The sequence below is a fragment of the Diceros bicornis genome, unplaced genomic scaffold, assembly GCF_020826845.1.
Source record: "Diceros bicornis minor isolate mBicDic1 unplaced genomic scaffold, mDicBic1.mat.cur scaffold_67_ctg1, whole genome shotgun sequence".
Taxonomy (NCBI): Eukaryota; Metazoa; Chordata; class Mammalia; order Perissodactyla; family Rhinocerotidae; genus Diceros; species Diceros bicornis.
The window spans coordinates 39145-59260 of record NW_026691553.1 but is presented as its reverse complement, the minus strand read 5'-3'; the positions used below and the strand labels follow the sequence as shown (position 1 = coordinate 59260).

The 20116-nt window shown below is 56.8% G+C and overlaps 1 protein-coding gene across 2 annotated transcripts; it reads left to right on the top strand.

The window, feature by feature from the left end:
* The first annotated feature begins 411 nt into the window (after positions 1 to 411).
* Positions 412 to 12675, top strand: PLPP2 (phospholipid phosphatase 2). 2 transcript variants are annotated; one of them, XM_058537730.1, is made up of 6 exons: positions 412 to 490; positions 3750 to 3901; positions 4124 to 4401; positions 8015 to 8072; positions 8281 to 8457; positions 8538 to 12675. In XM_058537730.1, exons 2-6 carry the CDS (start codon positions 3866 to 3868, stop codon positions 8685 to 8687), a joined length of 699 nt encoding a protein of 232 aa, XP_058393713.1. In that variant the 5' UTR covers positions 412 to 490; positions 3750 to 3865; the 3' UTR covers positions 8688 to 12675. The 2 variants fall into 2 exon arrangements, with proteins under 2 accessions (XP_058393713.1, XP_058393712.1); XM_058537729.1 differs by having other exon boundaries at positions 440 to 531.
* Positions 12676 to 20116: the final 7441 nt, after the last annotated feature.

The window sequence follows — 20116 nt, the reverse complement described above, 5'->3', positions numbered from 1 at the left end:
GTTGTCACCTCGACGCCCAACCCACCGCCCGCCCCCCGGCGACACGGCCGGCCCAACCCGGGGTGACCGGGGTGCGCGCCCGTACCCGGGCGCTCGGGGTGACCCTGCACTCAGCCTCCCGGCCTGCGGGGAGGGGAACTGCTGGGCGCTGACGACCTCCCCCCCGCCGCAGCTCAGAGACCCTCCGCTTCCTCTGCACCCGGGGTCGAGTGTAGACCCGGGTCCCCCCGCCGCCCCGCACGCGCTCTGCGCCCCCGCTCTTCCCGCACACCGGGGGCGGGGCGGGGGCAGAGTCCGCGCGCTCCCCTCGCCGCCCCGCCCGGCCGGCCGGCCCTGCCCTCCCGTCCCCTCCCCTCCTTTCCCGTCCCTCCCTCCCCGCCGGCCAGGCTCCGCGGCCATGTGACCCGCGGCCGCGCCGGGACGCGACGGGACGCGCTGGGACGGCGTCGGGGGTCGCGGGCGCGGCCCGGGGGTGCAGCATGCAGCGGAGGTGGGTCTTCGTGCTGCTCGACGTGCTGTGCGTGCTGGTCGGTAAGAGCCGCGGGGACCCGGTGCGGGGGGGCCCTTCCCAGGCCGCGCCCTGGCCCCCGAGGGTCTGCAGGGCGGCGGGGGGCTGCGGCGCCTGCACCCCTCGGAGCCCCCGGGGGTGGGGAGCCCCGAGGAGGCCCCCCGGCGCCGCCCCGCGCCCTCCCGGCCTCAGTGTCCTCGCCGCCGCGGGCTCGGGGGAGTCACACGGCGCCGCGCGGGGGTGGCGTCCCGGCCCCGGAGCAGGAAGTCGCCGCCGCGCCTCCGCCTCCCGCTCCCGGCCGGGCGGGCGGTGATTCACGGGGCGGCGGCCTGGCGGGGGCACCCCGGGAGGCCCTCCCCCACAGACCGGCCTCCCCCCCGCGGGGCGCGGGGCGGCCACCCCGGGAGGCCCTCCCCCCCGAACCGGCCTCCCCCCCGCGGGGCGCGGGGCGGCCACCCCGGGAGGACCCCCCCCCCGCGACCGGCCTCCCCTCCCCGGGGCGCGGCACGGGCAGCCCGTGAGGAACCCCCCCGGACCGGCCTCCCCCCCGCGGGGCGGGCGGTGGGATTTGAACCCTCCCCGCGGGGAACCGGCCCGGCCGCCTTGGACCAAACCTGTCGGGCGGGTTTGGGGCAGGGCGGGGGGAGGGGAAGCCCCAGGCCCCCAGGGTCACGGAACAAAGGCCGAGTGTTTGCTCCGGAGCCTTGCGGACAATGGCCCCGAATCGTATCCCGGCCGGGGGAGGGGCCCCTCGGGCCTAAATCCGCACCCCCCAATCTGGTTCCTGGTCCTCCGTCGGGGACGGAGGGGGCCGGGGGACGGAGTGGTCAGCCCTGACAGATGGCAGAGGCCAGGCCCGCCTCCCATGCCCCAGATGAGACCTTGGGAGGGGCCAGGTGGCTTCAGGGAGAAGTCCCCCGGGGGAGGGGCGGCGCCCGCCAGCCCTGGGCATCATTTCCTGAGCACTTGTGTTATTTATTTGAACACATGTGGGGCGCTTACTGTATGCCAGGCACAAAGCAACATGCAAATAATTAAACCTTTTCATCTAGCCTGTGAGGGAGGTGCTGTTATGATCCCCAGTTTTGGCCCAGAGAGGTTCGTTTGGCAGCTGGAGGTCACACAGCAGGGGGAGGCTGAACTGAGATTAGGTTGTGTGCTGCTGCTGTTTGCCAGGTGCTGGTGGCCCAGGCTGACCCGGCTCCCACTCCAGAAGCTTCAATACATAACCGTTCGGTGTTAGATGGTGACAAGGGCCCCGATGAAAACGCTGGGGGTGACTCGAGGGATGGGGACGTCTGAGCCAGAGCCTCCCACGCAGAGCAAGGGGCCGATTCCAGTGCTCCGAGCTCTGCTTCCAGAATCCCAGGAAAGCCCAGCTCTTGGCCGACTCGGGGTGCCCGAGTTTCCAGCGGGAGGGGCTGGGCCTGGGGGACAGGACTGGGGTCTGACCTCCCCGCCCAGGCACCTGTGTGAGCCGCGCCCCCTCCCGCTGCGGGGATGGGGCTCGGCTTGATTTCTCAGCGTCAATAGCCCCGCCCCCAGTTCTGCAGGCATGACCCCAGCCTTCTCCCAGTGTCCCCAGCTCTGCAGGCGTGACCCCAGCCTTCTCCCAGTGCCCCCACTGCAGGCGTGACCCCATTTTTCTCCCAGTGCCCCCACTCTGCAGACGTGACCCCATTTTTCTCCCAGTGCCCCCACTCTGCAGACGTGACCCAGCCTTCTCCCAGTGCCCCCACTCTGCAGGCGTGACCCAGCCTTCTCCCAGTGCCCCCACTCTGCAGGCGTGACCCAGCCTTCTCCCAGTGCCCCCACTCTGCAGGCATGACCCCAGCCTTCTCCCAGTGCCCCCACTCTGCAGGCGTGACCCAACCTTCTCCCAGTGCCCCCACTCTGCAGGCGTGACCCAGCCTTCTCCCAGTGCCCCCACTCTGCAGGCGTGACCCAGCCTTCTCCCAGTGCCCCCACTCTGCAGGCGTGACCCAGCCTTCTCCCAGTGCCCCCACTCTGCAGGCGTGACCCCAGTCTTCTTCCAGTGCCCCCACTCTGCAGGCGTGACCCAGCCTTCTCCCAGTGCCCCCACTCTGCAGGCGTGACCCCAGCCTTATCCCAGTGCCCCCACTCTGCAGGTGTGACCCAGCCTTCTCCCAGTGCCCCCACTCTGCAGGCGTGACCCCAGCCTTATCCCAGTGCCCCCACTCTGCAGGTGTGACCCAGCCGTCTCCCACTGCCCCCACTCTGCAGACGTGGCCCCATCTCCCGACCTTTGCACTGGCTGTCCCGTCTACCTGGCACTCCTCCGCAGATGTCCCCTGAATGTCCCCATTTTCTTCCTCACTTCCTTCAACTGCTGTCTGTGTGGCCGCCCAGCATCCCGCACTGGCGCCTGCAGCCCCTCCCCGATCTAGTTGTCGTTCAGTTTTCCTTTGTCCCCAGCGCCCTCAGCTCTGTGGGCAGCCCTGGTTTCTTCACTGAGCCTCCCTCAGACTCAGCAGCGAAGGGTCGCTGGGGGGTCCCGGGGCCCTGGGGTCCAGCTGGGTGGGAGCAGGAGTTGGCCCTGCCCTCCTCCTCCTCTGGGACTCAGGTCCCAGAAGAACCGCTCCATTTTACCCTTGTCACCTGCTCTGCGGGGACAAAGGATGCCCTGAGAGGAGGCGGCCTCCCTTCTTTTAACGGACGCTCGTAAAGCCCCTGCCGAGGCCGCTTCGGGGACTCAGCCCTGAGCAGACAGACCCCTTTGGGTGCTCACAGATGGGTGTGTCATGACACATGGGGACAGGAGACTGCAGAACAGAAATTCCCTTCTAGGGGGTGATACCAGGGCTGGGGTGGTCAGAGCAGAGGGAAGTCAAGCAAAGATGTTTTGGACAGAGAGAAGGACATGTGCCAAGATCCTGGGGTGGGTGCTTGCTGGGTTTGTTCAAGGAGCAGAAAGGAGGCTGGAGGGCAGTGCGTGAGGGGAGAGGGTGAGAGATGTGGGGTGGGGTTTGGACGATGGGCCTGGGGGGGACTCTGGTGTTTCTCTGAGGCTAAAGGGGAACCACACGGGGGTTGTAATGGGGGCTGCGGCCTCCCATTTGCCGTGGGAAAAGCTCCTTCTAGCTGTTGGGTGGGCATGGAGGTGAGGAAACCAGGAGGGCGGTCGAGGCAGGGGTCCGAGTGCCAGGTGGAGGCTGGTCTCTGTGGCCCCGGGCTCTGCTGGTGGGAGAACCATGTGGCCACCGGCTTCTCTCCCCGCCAGCCGCCCTGCCTTTCGCCATCCTGACGCTCGTGAACGCCCCGTACAAGCGAGGGTTCTACTGCACAGATGACTCCATCCGGTACCCCTACCGTCCAGACACCATCACCCACGGGCTCATGGCGGGGGTCACCATCACCGTCACTGTCATCCTTGTAAGGCGGGAGGGGCTTGAGGGCGGGGTGCAGTTCTGCCCTGGGTGGTGGTTGTGGGAAGAGGGCCCCCTTCGGAGTCCCCAGCTCCCCGTCGGCCTTGGGGAGGCCAGGAGTCCCACACCCCTTTCACTGGGAGGCCCGAGGCCCAGCAAGCCCGGCCTGGTGGAGACCCCACGGTCGCGGCTCCAGCCTGGCCGTGAAACCCCTGCTGCTGCCTTGCAGGTCTCGGCTGGGGAGGCCTACCTGGTCTACACGGACCGCCTCTACTCCCGCTCTGACTTCAACAACTACGTGGCCGCCATCTACAAGGTCTTGGGGACCTTCCTGTTCGGGGCTGCGGTGAGCCAGTCGCTGACAGACCTGGCCAAGTACATGGTCGGCCGTCTGCGCCCCAACTTCCTGGCCGTGTGTGACCCGGACTGGGGCCACGTCAACTGCTCGGTCTACGTGCCGGCGGAGCAGGTGTGCAGGGGGAGCCCCGCCAGCGTCACAGAGGCCAGGTGGGTGCTGGCGCGGCCGCCTTCCCTCTGGGCGATGCCAGGGGAGCCCCAGCCAGACACCCCCCCCCCGGGGGGCGAGGGGGCTGGAGACGGGCCCTCAGGAGCTGGATGTTGAAGAGGACGGGGGGAGGGGGTACAGCAGGGCGGGGCCGGGGCTCTGGGGCCTGGAGTGGAGCCATCAGTGTCGTGGGGTGGCCCCTCAGCGTCAGGACCCACCCTTGTGCTTCTCTGTCCTCTCGCCGTCTCTACTGATAAACTTTTAGTTAATTGGCGTTCTTATCTCTCTTTTTTAAAAATTGAAGTTCACATAGCATAAAATTGACTGATCTAACTATTTTAATGTGTATGATTCATTGATTTTCAGCACACTCACAGTGTTGTGCAGCCATCCCCCTTGTCTTATTCCAGAATGTTTTCATCACCAAAAAGAAACCCTGTGTCCACTAGCTGTCCCCCCTCCCCCAGCCCTTGGCAACCACTGACCCACGTTCTGTCTGTGGATGTGCCTGTTCTGGACCTTTCACGTCAGTGGGGTCACACGCCGTGTGTCCTTCTGTGTCTGTCGTCTTGAATGCTTCAAGTTCACCCAGTGTGGCTTCTGTCTTCTGTGTTTTGGGGCTCTGTTGGTAGGTGCGTACGTCTTCGTAATTGTTATGTCTTCTTGATGGCATAACGACGTTCCAGTTAGCGACGGACCACGTAGACGACAGCGGTCCCGTGAGATTATAATGGAGCTGAAAAGTTACTGTTGCCTAGTGGCATCATGGCCGTCGTAGCTGTCGTGGTGTCATAGCTGCTGTGGCATCGTGGCCATTGTGGCATCGTAGCTGTCATGGCGTCGTGATGTCATAGCTGTCGTGGCCGCTGTGGCGTCATGGCGTCATGGCCATCGTGGCCGACGTGGCGTTGTGGCCATCATGGCGTTGTGGCGTCGTAGCACGACGCGTCACTCATGCGTGTGGTGATGCTGGCGTGAACAGCCCTACTGCACCAGTCGTGCGGGGGTGCAGCACAGACACTTAGGTACGGGACACAACCCGTGAGAACGATAAGCGACAACATCACTGCTTCATGTGCTTACTGTCCTGTACTTTTCGTTGTTACTGTAGAGCGTACTCTTTCTGCTTATAAAGAAAAGTTCACTGTAAACCGGTGTCCGTGTTCTGCCGGCAGCAGCCTCGCACGCCTCGTGTTTACTGCGTCTCTGATCGATTGCTTTCTCGTGTGCCTGATTTAATCTCGTGCTGTTTTGTTCATCACGGCCCCTAAGTGCGCAAAATCCGCTGTGAGTGTTGCTGGTAAGAGGCCACGTCCAGTGCTTGGCCTGGAGAAGAAATGAAAAGTGATTAAGGACCACGAAGGTGACAAATCAGTGACGGTTATTGCTCGCCAGTCAGGCATGTCCCGTCCACCACAGCTTGAGGAACAGGAATAAAGTGACGGAAGCTGTCACAGGGTCTGCTTCGTCGAAGGCAACGAGACTAACGAAAATGCGAGAGGGGCCTCTGTCAGACGTGGAGCAACTTCTGTGACCTGGATTGAAGACGAGACACGGAAGCGTATCCCTCCCAGCGCTGTGACGATCACGGCCAGAGCAAAAACGTTGTTTCCAGCGTTGAAAGCAAAGGCTGGACCTGACCACAAGGTTGAGTTTGCTGCCGGCTCCGGGTGGTTTAAAACGATTCAACAATCCTCGTTGCATAACGTGAAAGTGAGCGGCGATGTGAAGGCAGCTGAGGAGTTTCTGGAAACGCTACATAAGCTGGTTGTGGAGGAAAATTACTTGCCAGAGCAAATGTTCAATGTGCATGAAACCTCCCGGATCTGGAAACGGATGCCTGAAGGGACCTTCCTCCATGGGGAGGCCAAGTCGGTGCCAGGTTTCAAGGCTTTTAAGGACGGGATGACACTCCTGCTTCGACGCCACATCGAAGCCCTCTGTGGTCTGGCTCAGTGAGACCCCAGGGCCTTCATGCATATCACAAGCACACACTGCCAGTGTCTCTAAGTCCTGGTGACCCAGCTCCTCTTCCAGGATGCCCTCCTGATCTGCTGCGCCAGCAGAATGCAGCTTAGAGAAGAACATCACTTTCAAGGTCTTGCTTCTTGTTGATAATGCTCCTGGAATCCCCTTTTCATCGGTGAGCTTCATCCCGATGGCCAAGCCGTGTTTCTCCCTCCAGAGTGCGTGCCTGGTCATTTTTTGTTGAAAACTGGGCCTTTTGAGTATGGTAATGGGGTCCCTCTGGGACTCGGGCTCCCCTCCCCGGGGACCGCTGGTGCTGCTGGTTCAGTGACTTTCCTGAACTGATGTTGTGACGTCTGTGTTCGTCGTCGTGTGCGGCCATGAGGTTCTGCTGTGTTCGCGGAGACACCAGCTAGTGACTGGAGAGATTTCCTTCAAAACCTGGGGAAGAACGGCCAGGGTTTGTGGCTGGGCTCTGGGAGCCGTGCCGGGCCTGCCTTCCCCTCGGCCTTCACCTTCGCGTCCTGTCTGCAGCCCGCGAAGGTCGGCTAGAGGGCAGCGCTCAGGGCTCCCCTGCCTTTCGTGAGTGGGCGCCGCCCTGGCCTCTGGATTCCAAGCCCTCGTCCTCCAGAGCATCCATTCCCAGCCTTTCCTCCCGAGCTTCTCGGAGAGTCTGCCTCCCCAGCGGCAGTGACGAATGCGTTTGCTGTGATGTTTCAGACCAAAGCCCCTGGGGCGCCCCCTCGGCCCTGGGAGAATGAGCTAGAGAGCAGCGAGTGCTCCGGGAGCCACCACTGGGTCCCAGCCAACAGTCACGCTTCTTTGAAAGTGAGGTCTGTTCTCCCTCTGGTCCCCGTCGCCACTGCCAGTCTGATTCGGACTGTTTTTGCCATTTTTTTCATTGCTTTTATGGAAGGTGCCCCTTTGGGGTTCCCTGCTCTGCTGTTTTCTCTCTCATCCACGGATGTCCTTTGCAAAAACTCGAATTTACGTAAAAAGAAAACGTGGGGGCCAGCCCAGTGGCGCAGTGGTTAAGTTTGCACGCTCTGCTTCGGTGGCCCGGGGTTCGCAGGTTTGGATCCTGGGCGTGGACCCATGTACCGCTCATCAAGCCACGCTGTGGCGGCCTCCTATATAAAGTAGGGGAAGGTGGGCACAGATATTAGCCTAGGGCCAGTCTTCCTCAGCAAAAAGAGGAGGATTGGCAACAGATGTTAGCTCAGAACCGCTCTTCCACACACACACACACACACACACAAGAAAATGTGAAACTTTCATCAGTTAACCACAGATGGAAAATAATCCTGAAGAGAAGCAGTGAGAACAGAACTGGTGTTAGCTGCCTGCTGGCCGAGTGTCCGTCCAGGCTCCATAGTGTCTTGTAGGCGTGAGAGCCCGTGAGCCCCGCCTGAGACTTTCTGTTGCGTTGTCGGAGAGACAAAAAGGGAGTGACTGATGGGCCTGACACTGGCCCCGTGTCCACGTACCATCCTCCCGGTGCTGGGTCTCAGACGGTGGACACGGTGGGAGGGGACAGGGGACAGGGGTGTGAGAGCAGAGGCCGCCGGGGCAGCGGCCTGCTCGCGTGTGGCCCTCGGGCTGTGTCCGCTGCACGGCCCCCTGACCCCTGCGCCCTCCCCTCCCCAGGTTGTCTTTCTACTCCGGACACTCCTCGTTTGGGATGTACTGCATGATGTTCCTGGCGGTGAGTCAGTCTCCGTGACTTGCTTGTTGGGGAACCGTGGGCACGTCACTCCCCTTCCCTGGGCCTCAGTTTCTCCGTCTGTCAAGTGGTTGGAGGTGGTGATGGGGGGGCTCGCCGGTCTGTTCATAGCAGCTGGGGGCTTCTCGCTCCCACCTGTGTGCTGGGCGTGGGGCGGGCTCCTGGCTGATGGCCGCCCTGCGTCCCCCAGCTCTACGTGCAGGCGCGGCTCTGCTGGAAGTGGGCGCGGCTGCTGCGGCCCACCGTGCAGTTCTTCCTGGTGGCCTTCGCCCTCTACGTGGGCTACACCCGCGTGTCTGACCACAAACACCACTGGAGCGACGTCCTCGTTGGCCTCCTGCAGGGGGCGCTGGTGGCCGGCCTCACTGTGAGTTGTCTCCCCTCCCGCAGGGGCCCCGTCCTCCCCCCGCCCTGTCCAGCCAGCCCTGCCCTCCTCTCCTCTCCCAGGTTCGCTACGTCTCCGACTTCTTCAAGATCCGGCCCCCGCAGCGCTGCACGGAGGAGGAGGGGCTGGAGCGGAAAGCCAGCCTGTCGCTGACGCTGACCCTGGGCGAGGCCGAGCACAACCACTACGGCTTCCCCGTCTCCTCCTCCTGAGGCCGGAGCCGCCGGGCGGGGCCCATCCGTGCGTCTGGCCGGGCTCAGGCTGCCGTCAGTGTGTCCGTGGTCCTGGCGGGGCCCTCACCTGGGATGGCGATGAGGGCTCTGGACGGGCTCCAGGTGCCCCCGGCTGCACCCAAGCAGGTCCCACCCACCTCCCCTCCTGTGCACTGGACTGGGGTCGGGGTGCCGGGGCAGCCTGGCCACGGAGGGGACCCTGTGCCCCAGCCCCCTCGGTGCCCCTGTTTTCGTTGAGGTGGGGAGGGACCGAGAGGTCCAGGTGGAAGCTGTTTTTGTAAAATTGATGTATATGTGGGTTTTTAGTAAAATAGAGTTTGCTTGACTGGTGTCAGGGTCTCTGAGGACCGTCTCCCACCAGCAGAGGGGCCCCTGCCTCGTTGGCTCAGCTGAGTCAGGTTAAGTCTACAAGCCCACCCTTCAGTTGCCTGCTCTGCCGGGTCAGGCAGAGGGCAAAGGAGAGACCGCAGGTTCCCCCCACCTTCCCAGGGCCCAGCGCCAAGGTTGAGGGTCAGGTGGGGTCCCCTGCTGTGGAGGGCCCCGAGCAGGAGGCCCCTGCAGGCATCTGGACCCCAGGCTGGCGGCACTGGGAGTGGGGGGTCCTGATTCCATGGTTCTCCCCTCCCCAGCGTGAATAGGCCTCTGCCGAAGGCCCCTCTGATACAGGACCCCCCATGGACGCGCTTGGGTGGAAATTCACGTGTGGGTGAGAGCGTGGCCAGTCTGACCTGCGTCCTCGCCTGCACCCCCCTGAGACTGCGTGCAGGCTGCGCCCTGAGTCCGGGGTGGGGAGGGCAGCTCCCGCGAGCTCCGTGGGTGGAGCCTCCAGGATCGCGGTGTCTGGGTCTGCAAGGTCGCTCGCGGGGTCTGGCCTGGAGCCGGCCTCCCTGTCCCCTTTCTGCTTGGGGATGTGCCCACCCCCAGCTGCACGTACCTGTGGTTCCTGGGGCTCTGGCTGGCCCCTCCCTGTGGCCCTGGAGGACTCAGCCGCGCCGACGCTCCTGTGTCCAGTCCTGCCGACTCCCCTCCGGCCGCATGGACCCCGTGCCCGTGGGACCGCAGACATGTCCTCTCGTCTCTGCCCTGCACCCGTGGCTCCTCCCTCGCCATTCGCAGAAGTGATGTTGGGGAATTGAAATACATAAGGCTAGAAACAAACCTCTAGACATATTGAAAAGAAGAAAGAAAGTCTGTTCAAAATCTCAGTGTGGGAAGACTTCTGTAGTGGGGAAAACAGAGAAAGTGCAAGAGAAGAAACCCTGGGCCAGGCCGGAGCTGTGGTTCGGGAAACGGAACCTCGATGAGTGAGCGACTTCACGACCTGGAGAAGGTGCCTCTGGGGACGTGGGAGCCCCTGACACTGACAGGCGAGGGGCTGGTGTCCCTGAAACTGGCAGGACCTACAGAGCTCACCTTCTCAAGGAGAGCGTAAGTGGTCACTTTAATGTTTTACCAAATGTCTGTGCAAAACGGGTGATTTACTTTGTTAATGTTTATTTGCACCCAGAACCTGTCCTCTTCTGTGTCCCTTGCTGGGTGCTCCTCTCAGGCCTCGGCAGGATAGTGTAGCTCCCAGGGGCCGAGATGGAGAAGGTCTCCACGGCCGCCATGACCTTGCCCCGGTGCCGTGTAGATGGGAGGAACGTGACCCAGACACTGCATAGCATCCGCAGGCCCAGCTTCCTTGAAGGTGTGGGGTGGGTTCCCGGTCGGGAAATCCACGGTGCGGCCGCCCCGGGCGAGGAGCCCGGGTGTCCCAGGACCCAGCAGAGGGCGGTGACGGGCCCCCTGCATGTGAGGAGCACTCATCCAGACTCGGAGCGTGTCTGTGTCGGCCACTCAGCGACCAGGCAGAGCTCCGACGTCTCAGTTCTCACTCCTCACCGTGTCACGCTCCTAAGGTATAAAAACTCGTATTTTCTCTTTTTCTTTTGTCGATTCTCACGGGAAACTCCTAGATGTTTAGTCACGTCAGTATCATTTCTCATGGCGTGTTCTCGATGCCCAACATTCCCCCACCTTCTGACATTGACTGGTCTTTGAAAAGCCCCTCCTGAACGATATTGTAGGTGGGACGTGGCCCTGGGCTTTTGTAGGAATCGCCTACTTTCTGAGGGTGCGTGCCGATGTGTTTAGGAGTGAAGTTTTCTATCTGTAACCGATGATACTTCACAACACAAACGTGTGAAGCCAATATGGCAAAATTGTAGTATGTCTAGTAGTAGTTATGTCTACGTGCTGTGTGTGGGTATTCGTTAGCTCACTCTCTTCACTATAGTTTGAAAAATTTTGTTAATTCAAAGAAGGAAAACTCTGCCTCAGTAAATTATCCTAAGTTGAACGATATTTATGCGTTTCTTATTCCCCAAAGGAATCCCTATTCAAGTTGTAAAACATAAAATTGGAAAACGAGATTGATTTTTTTTTAATGTTAGTTGCTAAACCTCATTGATTTCCAGCAGGCGCGGTGGGGTGGCCGTGTCTGAGCAGGAACAGACCATGGGGAGGGGCCTGGGGGCGTCGGCCCCCGGGGTCCGTGAGGTCTGGGTTCTTCCTGAGGCCTCGAGCCTGTGTGTGCGGCCCTCCCCACAACGCTCTCAGCTGCCAGCACCTCTTCTAAAAGGAGACCGAGAGAGAGAGAGACCTTGAGCTGCAACTTAAAACCCTGTGGTGGTTTTTAAGCCTCTTGAGGATGTTTTCAGCAGCAAGACAGCTTCTGAGTCTCCCCCGCAGGCCTGTTGGCTCTTCTCATGTCTGAGACAGACGTGCTCCCAGATTTCCCTGTCAGCCTCACTTTTAACAGTTGTGGTTTGTGGAATCCAAGCAGCCCGGTTTGTACATATAGTAGGCACACTTTGGGGCGAATCTAGGACACTGGGTAAGAATTTCCACTTGGAAAAAGGCTGGAATCGCCTGACCACAGGCACGCGCTCTCTAAAGGGGCTCAGATCTCCCATCCACGTCTGCTCTCTGCTCCCCCCTCACGGTGTCAGAGACAAACAGCCCCGGCCAGCGGTGCAGCAGGGACGCCACCAGCCGTGGCCAGAGAGGGCCCCACCCGATGCGGACGTGGAAACCGCCCCTCAGCACTCAGCAGATCGCAGGGACCTTAGGGGCCCCTATGGGAATGAGAAGAACACGGTCCATTTTCCTTTCGGAGGAAACGAGAATATTTCTGTGACACTTGAACAGGACACCTTCTTGTGACCTGCTGTCATCACTGCTCTGGATAGTAAACTCTTTATTTTCAGTAAGAAGTGAGGCTGCAAGGTTTTTTTCATACCATGTTCTGTTTTCAACATCACTGCAAGAACCACCCGGAAAAAGGGCTCAGAAGCGATTTCTGGGACAACTGAGGCTGACCTGTCGAGGCTTCCTTCTCTTGGTCGTCACGGCCAGGCCAGTTCCATGCGTTCTGGCTTCCACTTGGACACGTGCGTGAGGATATCCTCTCGTTTATTTTGCTGCCCTATTATGCCTCTGGAGAAGACAGGTTTCAGCTTGGCCCCACCTGACCCTCACCTCCACCTGTGGGAGTGTGTGGAGTCTCAGCAGTGTCCCCGTGCAGAAAGAAAAACATGACGTGGTTTCTGCAGTGACTGCTGTGGCCTTGACCGCAGTGGAAATTGGACGGTCGGGCCTCAACGGTTCTGCAGCCCCCAAGGGAGCTCTCCAAGGTCCCTCGATCGCCGTCAGGGCCAAGGTGGACGTGATGCCCTGCGCTGGGCAGGAGATGGCCGTTCCTGTTGATCTCAGCGGGAGACCCGGAGGCCAGAACACGCCTGTAGTTTCAGAATATCCGCCTGCACGGAGCGAAGAGCGTTAGGGACCAGACCATCCGCCCGTGTGGGGATTATTTCCTAGGCTAATCACAGGGACTGTATGGTGCTTTGTCCAAATGTGGAAGCCGCTACTGACATGTGGCTCTTTAAATTAGTTTAACAAAATAAAAACACAGTTTATCAGTTACAGTAGTCATATTTAAAGTGCTCAAGAGCAGGAGAGGAAGATAAAGAATATAGGTTAATATATTACTCTGTAGGGTTAGGGTCAGGGTCAGGGTCAGGGTAAGAGTCAGGGCTAGGGCTGGGGTTAGGGTAGGGCTAGGGCTGGGGGTGGGGTTAGGGTTAGGGTTTAAGTTTAGGATCAGGGTTGTTAGGATTAGGGTTAGGGTTTAAGGTTTAGGGTTTAGGGTTAGGGTTAGAGTGTTCGGGTTTAGGATTTAGGGTTCAGCTTTGGCTTTGGGGTTCAGGTTTGGTTAGGGTTAGGGGTTAGGGTTAGGTTGGGGTTAGGGATAGGGTTAGGGCTAGGGGCTAGGGGTTGGAGTTAGGGTTAGGGGTTGGGGTTAGGGTTAGAGGGTGAGGGTGAGAGTGAGGCGTTAGGGTTAGGGGTCGGATTTACGGTTAGAGTTTAGGGTTAGGGTTAGAGGTTAGGGTTAAGAGTTACAGGTTAGTGGTTAGGGTTAGGGTAGCATCAAGGTTGGGGTCACGGTTAGGGTGACGCAGAGGGTGAGGGTTAGGTTAGAGTCAGGGTCAGGGGTTGGGGTATGGGTCTGGGTTGGGGTCAGAGTCTGGGTCAGGGTGAGGGTGAGTGAGAGTTTAGGGTTTGGAGTTTAGGTTTAGGGTTTAGGGTTGGGGTCAGGGGTCAGGGTCAGGGTTTAGGGTTGGGGTTGGATTTGGGGATGGGGTTGGGGTTAGGGCTAAGGCTAGGGGTTAGGAATTAGGGTTAGGGTTTAGAGTCACGGGTCAGGGTCACAGCCAGGGCCAGGGCCAGAGGTTAGAGGTTAGGGTTAGGGTTAGGGTTTAGGGTTATGGTTAGGGCTACGGGTTAGGTTTAGGGTTAGAGTTAGGGGTTTGGGGTTGGGGTAGGGATTAGTGTTAGGGTTCAGTTCAGTTAGGATAGGGGTTAGGGTTCGGGTTCTTGTTTGGGTTCAGTTTAGTGTTGAGGGTTAGGGTTTGGGGTTAGGGGTTAGCATTAGGGTTAGGGTTAAAGGTTATGGTTAGGGGTTAGGGTTGGAGGGTGAGGGTTAGGGGTTTGGGGTTAGGGTTAGGGTTTAGGTTAAGGGTTGGGGTCAGGGTTAGGGTTTGGGGTGTGGGTTGGGGTTGGGGTTAGGGGTTAGGATTGGTGTTGGGATTCAGGCTTCGGGCTTGGGTTCAGGCTAGGGCTAGGTCTAGGGCTAGGGCCACAGCCTGGGGTTAGGGATTAGAGTTAGGACCAGGGTCAGGGTTAGGGTTAGGGCTAGGGCTAAGGCTAGGGGTTAGGTTAGGGTGTAGGGTTTAGGGTTTAGGTTAGGGTTAGGGTTAGGGGGGTTAGAGTGAGGCGTTAGGGGTTGGTGTTAGCATTAGAGTTTGGGGTTTGGGGTGTGGGTTTGGGTTGGGGTTAGTGGTTAGGATTGGTGTTGGGGTTTGGTGTTCCGGTTCGGGGTTCGGGCTTGGGTTCAGGCTAGGGCTAGGGCCAGGGCCTGGGGTTAGGGGTTAGGGGTTAGGGTTAGGGCCAGGGCCAGGGTTAGGTTTAGGGCTAGGGCTAGGGGTTAGGGATTAGGGTTTAGGGTTTAGGTTAGGGTTATGGTTAGGGGTTAGGGTTTGGGATTTGGGGTTAGGGTTAGGGCTAGGGCTAGGGGTTAGGGGTTAGGGTTAGGTGTAGGGGTTAGGGGTTTAGGTTTAGGCTTAGGGGTTAGGCTTAGGCTTAGGGATTAGGGTTACAGTTACGGCTAGGGCTAAGGTTAGGGCTAGGACTAGGGGTTTGGCTTTGGGTTAGGGCTAGCGCTATGGCCAGGGTTGGGTTAGGGTTAAGGTTCAGGCTTCAGGGGTTCGGGTCCAGGAGTTCGGGTTCAGGGGTTCAGGGGTTCAGGATAGGGTTATTGAAAAAGGTAGGCATAGAGATTAGGGTTAGGGGTTAGGGTTATAGTGAGGGTTTAGGGTGAGGGTGAGAGCTAGGGCTAGGGCTAGGGTTAGCATTAGGACTTGGGTTAGTTTTAGGGCTAAGGCTAGGTCTAGGGTTAGGGTTAGGGTTAGGGCTAGGGCTAGGGTTAAGCCTAGGGTAGGGTTAGGGCTAGGATTAGGGCTCGGGTTAGGGCTAGGGTTAGGGTTAGGGTTAGGCCTAGGATTAGGGTTAGGGTTAGTGCTAGGGCGAGGTTCAGGGTTCGGGTCTGAGTTTGGGTCAGCGTTAGCATTAGAGGTTACCGTTAGGGTTAGGTTTATGGTTAGGATTAGGCAGAGGGCTAGGGTTAGATTTAGGGTACGGCTTAGGGTTAGGGTTAAGGTTAGCTTTAGGGTTAATGTTTGATGATAGCGCTAGGGCTACGCTTAGGTTTATGGATAGGATGTGGGTTAGGGTGAAGATTAATTCTCCGTTTAGGGTTAGGGATACGAGTAGTGGTAGATGTTGGCTTAGGGCTACAGTTAGGGTTAGTGTTGGTGTTAGGGTTTAGGGCGAGAGTTAACATTAGGATTAGGGCTAGGGTTAGAGCTAGGGCTAGGGTTAGGGCTAGGTCCAGGTCTATCGTTATGGTTAGGGCTATGGCTAGGATTAGGGTTCAGTTTAGGGTTATGATTAGTGTTAGACTTAGGCGCAGGGGTACTGTTAGGGTTAGTGTTAAAGGTAGGGGTAGGGGTTGGGGTAGAGGAGAGGTATGTTTAGGGTCATGGTTAGGGTTAGGGTTAGCATTAGTGTTGTGGCTATTGTTAGGGATAAGGTTAGGGTTAGGGTTAGGATTAGGGCCAGGACTAAGGTTAGGGCTAGGGTTAGGCTTAGGTCAAGGGATAGGTCTGAGGTTAGGGTATGGTCAGGGCTAGGGTAAGGGTCAGGTCTAGGGCTGCGTTAGGGTTAGGGTGAGGGTTAGGGTTAAGGCTAAGTTTAGGGTTAGGCTTAGGTTTAGGGCTAGGTTTATGTCTATGGTTAGAGTTCGGGTTAGGACTAGGGCTTGGGTTGCGGTTAGGGCTAGGGCTATGATTAGGCCAGGGTTAGCATTAGGTTTAAGGTTAGTGTTGGGTTAGGGTTAGGGTTAGGGTTAGTGTTAGGGTTAGGGTTATGGTTAGTGGTAGGTCTCAGATTAGGCTCAGGTCTTGGTCTAGGTTTTGTGTTAGCCTAGGGCTTTGGTTAGGTTTAGGGTCAGGGTTAGGTTTAGGGTTAGTGCTAGAGCTAGGGTTAGGTTTACATTTAGGGGTCGGGTTAGGGTTGGGTTAGGGTTAGGCCTAGGGTTAGAGTTAGGGTTAGGGCTAAGGTTAGGGCCAGGTTTAGGGTTAGGTTTAGGGCTAGGTCTAGGCTTAGGGTCACGTCTAGCGCTGGGTTAGGGTTAGGGCTATGGTTAGGGATAGGGTTTGGGATTGGCCTTGGGTTAGTGATAGGGTTAAGTTTAGATTTAGGGCTAAGGCCCGTGGTAGCGTTAGGGTTAGCGCTAGAGCTAGGATTAGGGTTAGAGTTAGGGTTAGGTTTGGGGTTGAGTTAGGGTTATAGTTAGGTTTAGAGGTAGGGGTAGGGTTAGGGTTAAGTTTGGGTTACTGTTAGGAGTAGGGGTAGGAGTTTGGGTTAGGGTTATGGTTAGTGGTAGATGTAGGGTTACGATGAGCTTTGGGTTAGTGTTAGGGCTAGGGTTCAGTCTAGGTCTATGGTTAGGGTTAAGGTTATGGTTGTGTTAGGTTTAGAGTTAGTGCTAGGGTTACGGGTAGGGCTAGCGTTAGGGTTAGCGTTAGGGCAAGTGTTAGGGTTAGGGCTAGGGTTATGCCTGGCCTAGGATTAGCGTTAGGATTAGGCTTAGGGTTCGGGTTAGGTTTATAGCTACAGTTAGTGTTAGGGCTAGACTTAGTGCTACAGTCAGGGTTACAGCTAGGGCTGGGGCTCGGTTTAGGGTTAGGACTAGGGTTAGGATTAGGGTAGGGTTAGGGTTAGTTTTGGGCTAGGGTTAGGGCTAGAGCTAGAACTAGGGCTATTGTTAGGGTTACGACTAGGGTTAGAGATAGCCTTAGGGCTAGGGCTATGCTTAGGTTTAAGACTGGGGTTAGGATTAGTGTTATGGTTGTGGTCAGGAATTGTTTAGGTTTCCTGTTAAGGTTAGGGGTAGGGGTAGGGGTAGGCATTTGGTTAGGGTTAGGGTTAGAGGAGCAGTAGGTTTAGGGGTAGAGTGAGGGTTGGGTTAGGGTTAGAGTTACGGTGAGCGTTAGGGCTAGGGTAGTGTGAGAGTTAGCATTATGGCTAGAGTTAGGGTTAGGGCTACGGTTATGCTGAGGGCTAGGGTTAGGCCTAGGATTAGGGGTAGGGTTAAAAGTAGGGCTAGAGTTAGGGTTATGGTTAGCGTTACGGGTAGGGGCAGTTTTAGGGCTACAGCTAGGGTTAGTGGTAGGTTAGGGTTACGGTTAGGGTTAGGGTTTTGGTTATGTATAGGTTTAGGGTTAGGGTTAGAGTTAGGGTCGGGTTTAGGGCTAGTGTCATGGTTAGGAGTAGGATTAGGACTAGGGTTAGGGTTAGGGTTTGGACATGGGCTAGTGTTGGGGTTAGGGCTAGGGCTAGGATTAGGTCAGGTTAACGTTAGCATTAGTGTTAGTGTTGGGTTATGGTTAGGGTTACTGTTAGGGCCATCTCTAGGGCTAGGGTTGGGGTTAGGCCTAGGGCTAGGGCCAGAGTTAGAGTAAGGTTTAGATTTGGGGTTAGTGCTAGAGTTAGGGTTAGGTTTAGTTTTAGTGGTAGGGTTAGGGTTAGAGGTAAGTTTAGGTTAGGGGTAGGGTTAGGGCAATGGCTATGGCTAGGTTTAGGGTTAGGAATAGAGTTATGGTTAGTGTTAGGGGTCGAACTAGGGTTAGGGTTATGGCTCCGACTAAGATTAGGGTTAGGGTAGGGCTGAGTTAGAGTTAGGGTTAATGTTAGGCTTAGGGGAATGGGTAGGGTTGGGGTTAGGGGTGGTTTAGGGTTAGGTTTTTTTTTTTTTTTTTTAAAGATTTTATTTATTCATTTTTTTCCCCCCAAAGCCCCAATAGATAGTTAGTTGTATGTCATAGGTTCACATCCTTCTAGTTGCTGTACGTGGGACTCGGCCTCGCGTTGGACGGAGAAGTGGTGCCTTGGGGCGTGCCCGGGATCTGAACCCGGGCCGCCGGCATCAGAGCGCGCGCACTTAACCGCCAAGCCACGGAGCCGGCCCTAGGGTTAGGTTTAAGGGTAGTTTTAGGGCTAGGGTTAGGGCTAGGGCTAGTGTTAGGGTTACAGTTAGAGCCAGGGCTATGGACAGGGCTAGGGTTAGCGTTAGTGCTAGGGCCAGGTCTATATTTATGGTTAGGTTTAGCGTTAGGGCTTTAGATAGGGTTAGTGTTAGGGTTAGAGTTAGGGCTAAGGCTAGGGCTAAGTTTAGGGTCAGATCTAGGGCTGGGATTTGTGTTGGTTTAGGGCTAGGGTTGAGGGTTAGGGTCAGGTGTAGGTACGGGTTGGCTTAGGGCTAGGGTTAGGGTTTGGGTTAGGGTTAGGTTTAGAGTTAGGGCTAGGGTTAGGGCTAGGGATAAAGTTAGGGCTAGTGTTAGGGTTAGTGTTAGGTCTAGCGCTAACGTTAGGGTAGGGCTAGGGCTAGGATTAAGGTACAGTTAGGGTTATGGTTATGGTTAGGGTAGGGTAAGTGTTTGGTTTAGGGGTAGGTGTAGGGTAGGGTCACGGTTCTGCTTAGGTTTAGGGTTAAGGGTAGGGTTAGTGTTAGGGGTATGGGGATGAGTTGTTTTAGTGTTATGGTTAGGTTTAGGATTAGCATTAGTGCTTGTGCTAGGGTTAGAGTAGTGTTAATGTTAGGGTTAAGGTTAGGGCCAGGGCTAGGGTTAAGGATAGGTCTAGGGTTAGGGATAGGTCTAGAGTTAGGGCTAGGGCTATGGTTAATTTCAGGTGTAGGGGTGGGTTAGTGTTAGGTCTAGGGCAGTGGTTAGCATTAAGATTACAGTTGGGGTCAGTGCTATGGCTAGGGCTGGTACTAGGGTTAGGGTTACAGCTAGGGTTATGGTTAGTGTTAGTGATAGTGCTAGGGTTAGGGTTAGGGCTAGGGCTAGGATTAGTATTAGGGTTAGGGTTGAGGTTGGGTTAGGGTTGCGTTAGGGTGAGAGGGCTCGGGGTAGCATTAGAGTAAGGGTTAGTGCAATGGTGAGGGTAAGGACTATGGTTAGTGCTAGGTTTAGTGTTAGAGTTAGGGCTAGGGTTAGTGCTAGGTCATGGTTAGGGCTACGACTGGTGTTGGTTTTATGTTTAGGGCTATGACTAGGATTAAGTTTAGGGTTATGGATGGATTAGGTTTAGCATTAGGAGTAGGAGTAGGGGTAGTGCTGGGTTAGAGTCAGGGTTAGGTTTAGGGGTAGGCGTGGGGGTAGGGGTAGGGTTATGGGTCGGTTTGGATTAGGGTTAGGTTTAGAGTTAGTTGTAGGTGTAGGGGCAGGGCTAGGATTAGTGTTCGGGTAAGGTTTATGGTTAGGGTTAGGTTTGGGACAGGTTTAATGTTAGTTTTATGGTTAGCGGTAGGGTGAGGGTTGGGGTTAGGCTTGTGTTAGGGTTAGGTTTAACCTTAGGGATAGGGGTAGGGTTTGGGTTAGGATTAGGGGAGGAGTAGGTGTAGGGGTAGGGTTAGGCTTAGGGTTAGGGCTTGTCCTAGTGCTAGGACTGGGGTTAGGGTTAGAGTTAGGGTTGGGTTAGGGTTAGGTTTAGCAGAGAGGTACGTGTAGGGATAGTGTTAGGGTTAGGGTTAGGGTTAGGGATCAGGTTAGGGCTAAGACTAGGGTTAGGGGTAGGTGTAGGGGTAGGTGTAGGGGTAGGATTACGGCTAGTGCTAGGAATAGTGTTAGTCTTAGGGATAGATTTAGGGTTAGGTTTTGGTTTTGGTTAGGGTTGGGGTTAGGGTTGCATTAGAGTCAGGTTTAAGGTTAGGGATGGGGTAGGGTTTGAGTTAGGGTTATGGTTAGGGGAGGAATAGGTGTAGGGATAGGGTTAGGGCTAAGGTCAGTGGTAGGGGTAGCGATTGGGTTAGGGTTAGTTTTAGCAGTAGGGTTAGGGTTAGGGTTACGGCTAGTGTTAGAGTTGGCATTAGGGTTAGAGCCATGGTTAGGGTTAAGGTTAGGTTTATGGTTAGGGTTAGGGCTAGGGTTAGGATTAAGGCTAGGTCTAGGGCTGGTTTTAGGGTTAGGGCAAGGGTTTGGGTTAGGGTTAGGGTTAGGGCTAGGATTAGTGTTAGGGTTAGGGTTATGGTTGGGTTAGAGTAAGGGCTAGTGTTAGGGTTCAGGGTAGGGGTAGGAGTAGAGTTAGGGTTAGCGTTAGAGTTAGGGTTAGGGTTAGACTTAGGGGTAGGGGTAGGCTAAGATTTAGGGTTATGGTTACGGTTAGGCATAAGGTTAAGGTTAGGAGTAGGGCTAGGTTTAGTGTTAGGATTATGCTTATGATTAGTGTTAGTGTTAGCC

Coding starts and splice junctions, on each gene's coding strand:
- PLPP2 (XM_058537729.1), top strand. CDS start 480: ATGCAGCGGAGGTGGGTCTTCGTGCTGCTCGACGTGCTGTGCGTGCTG. Junction 4,402..8,014: donor GCCAGCGTCACAGAGGCCAG/GTGGGTGCTGGC, acceptor TCCCCTCCCCAG/GTTGTCTTTCTACTCCGGAC. Junction 8,458..8,537: donor CGCTGGTGGCCGGCCTCACT/GTGAGTTGTCTC, acceptor CTCCTCTCCCAG/GTTCGCTACGTCTCCGACTT.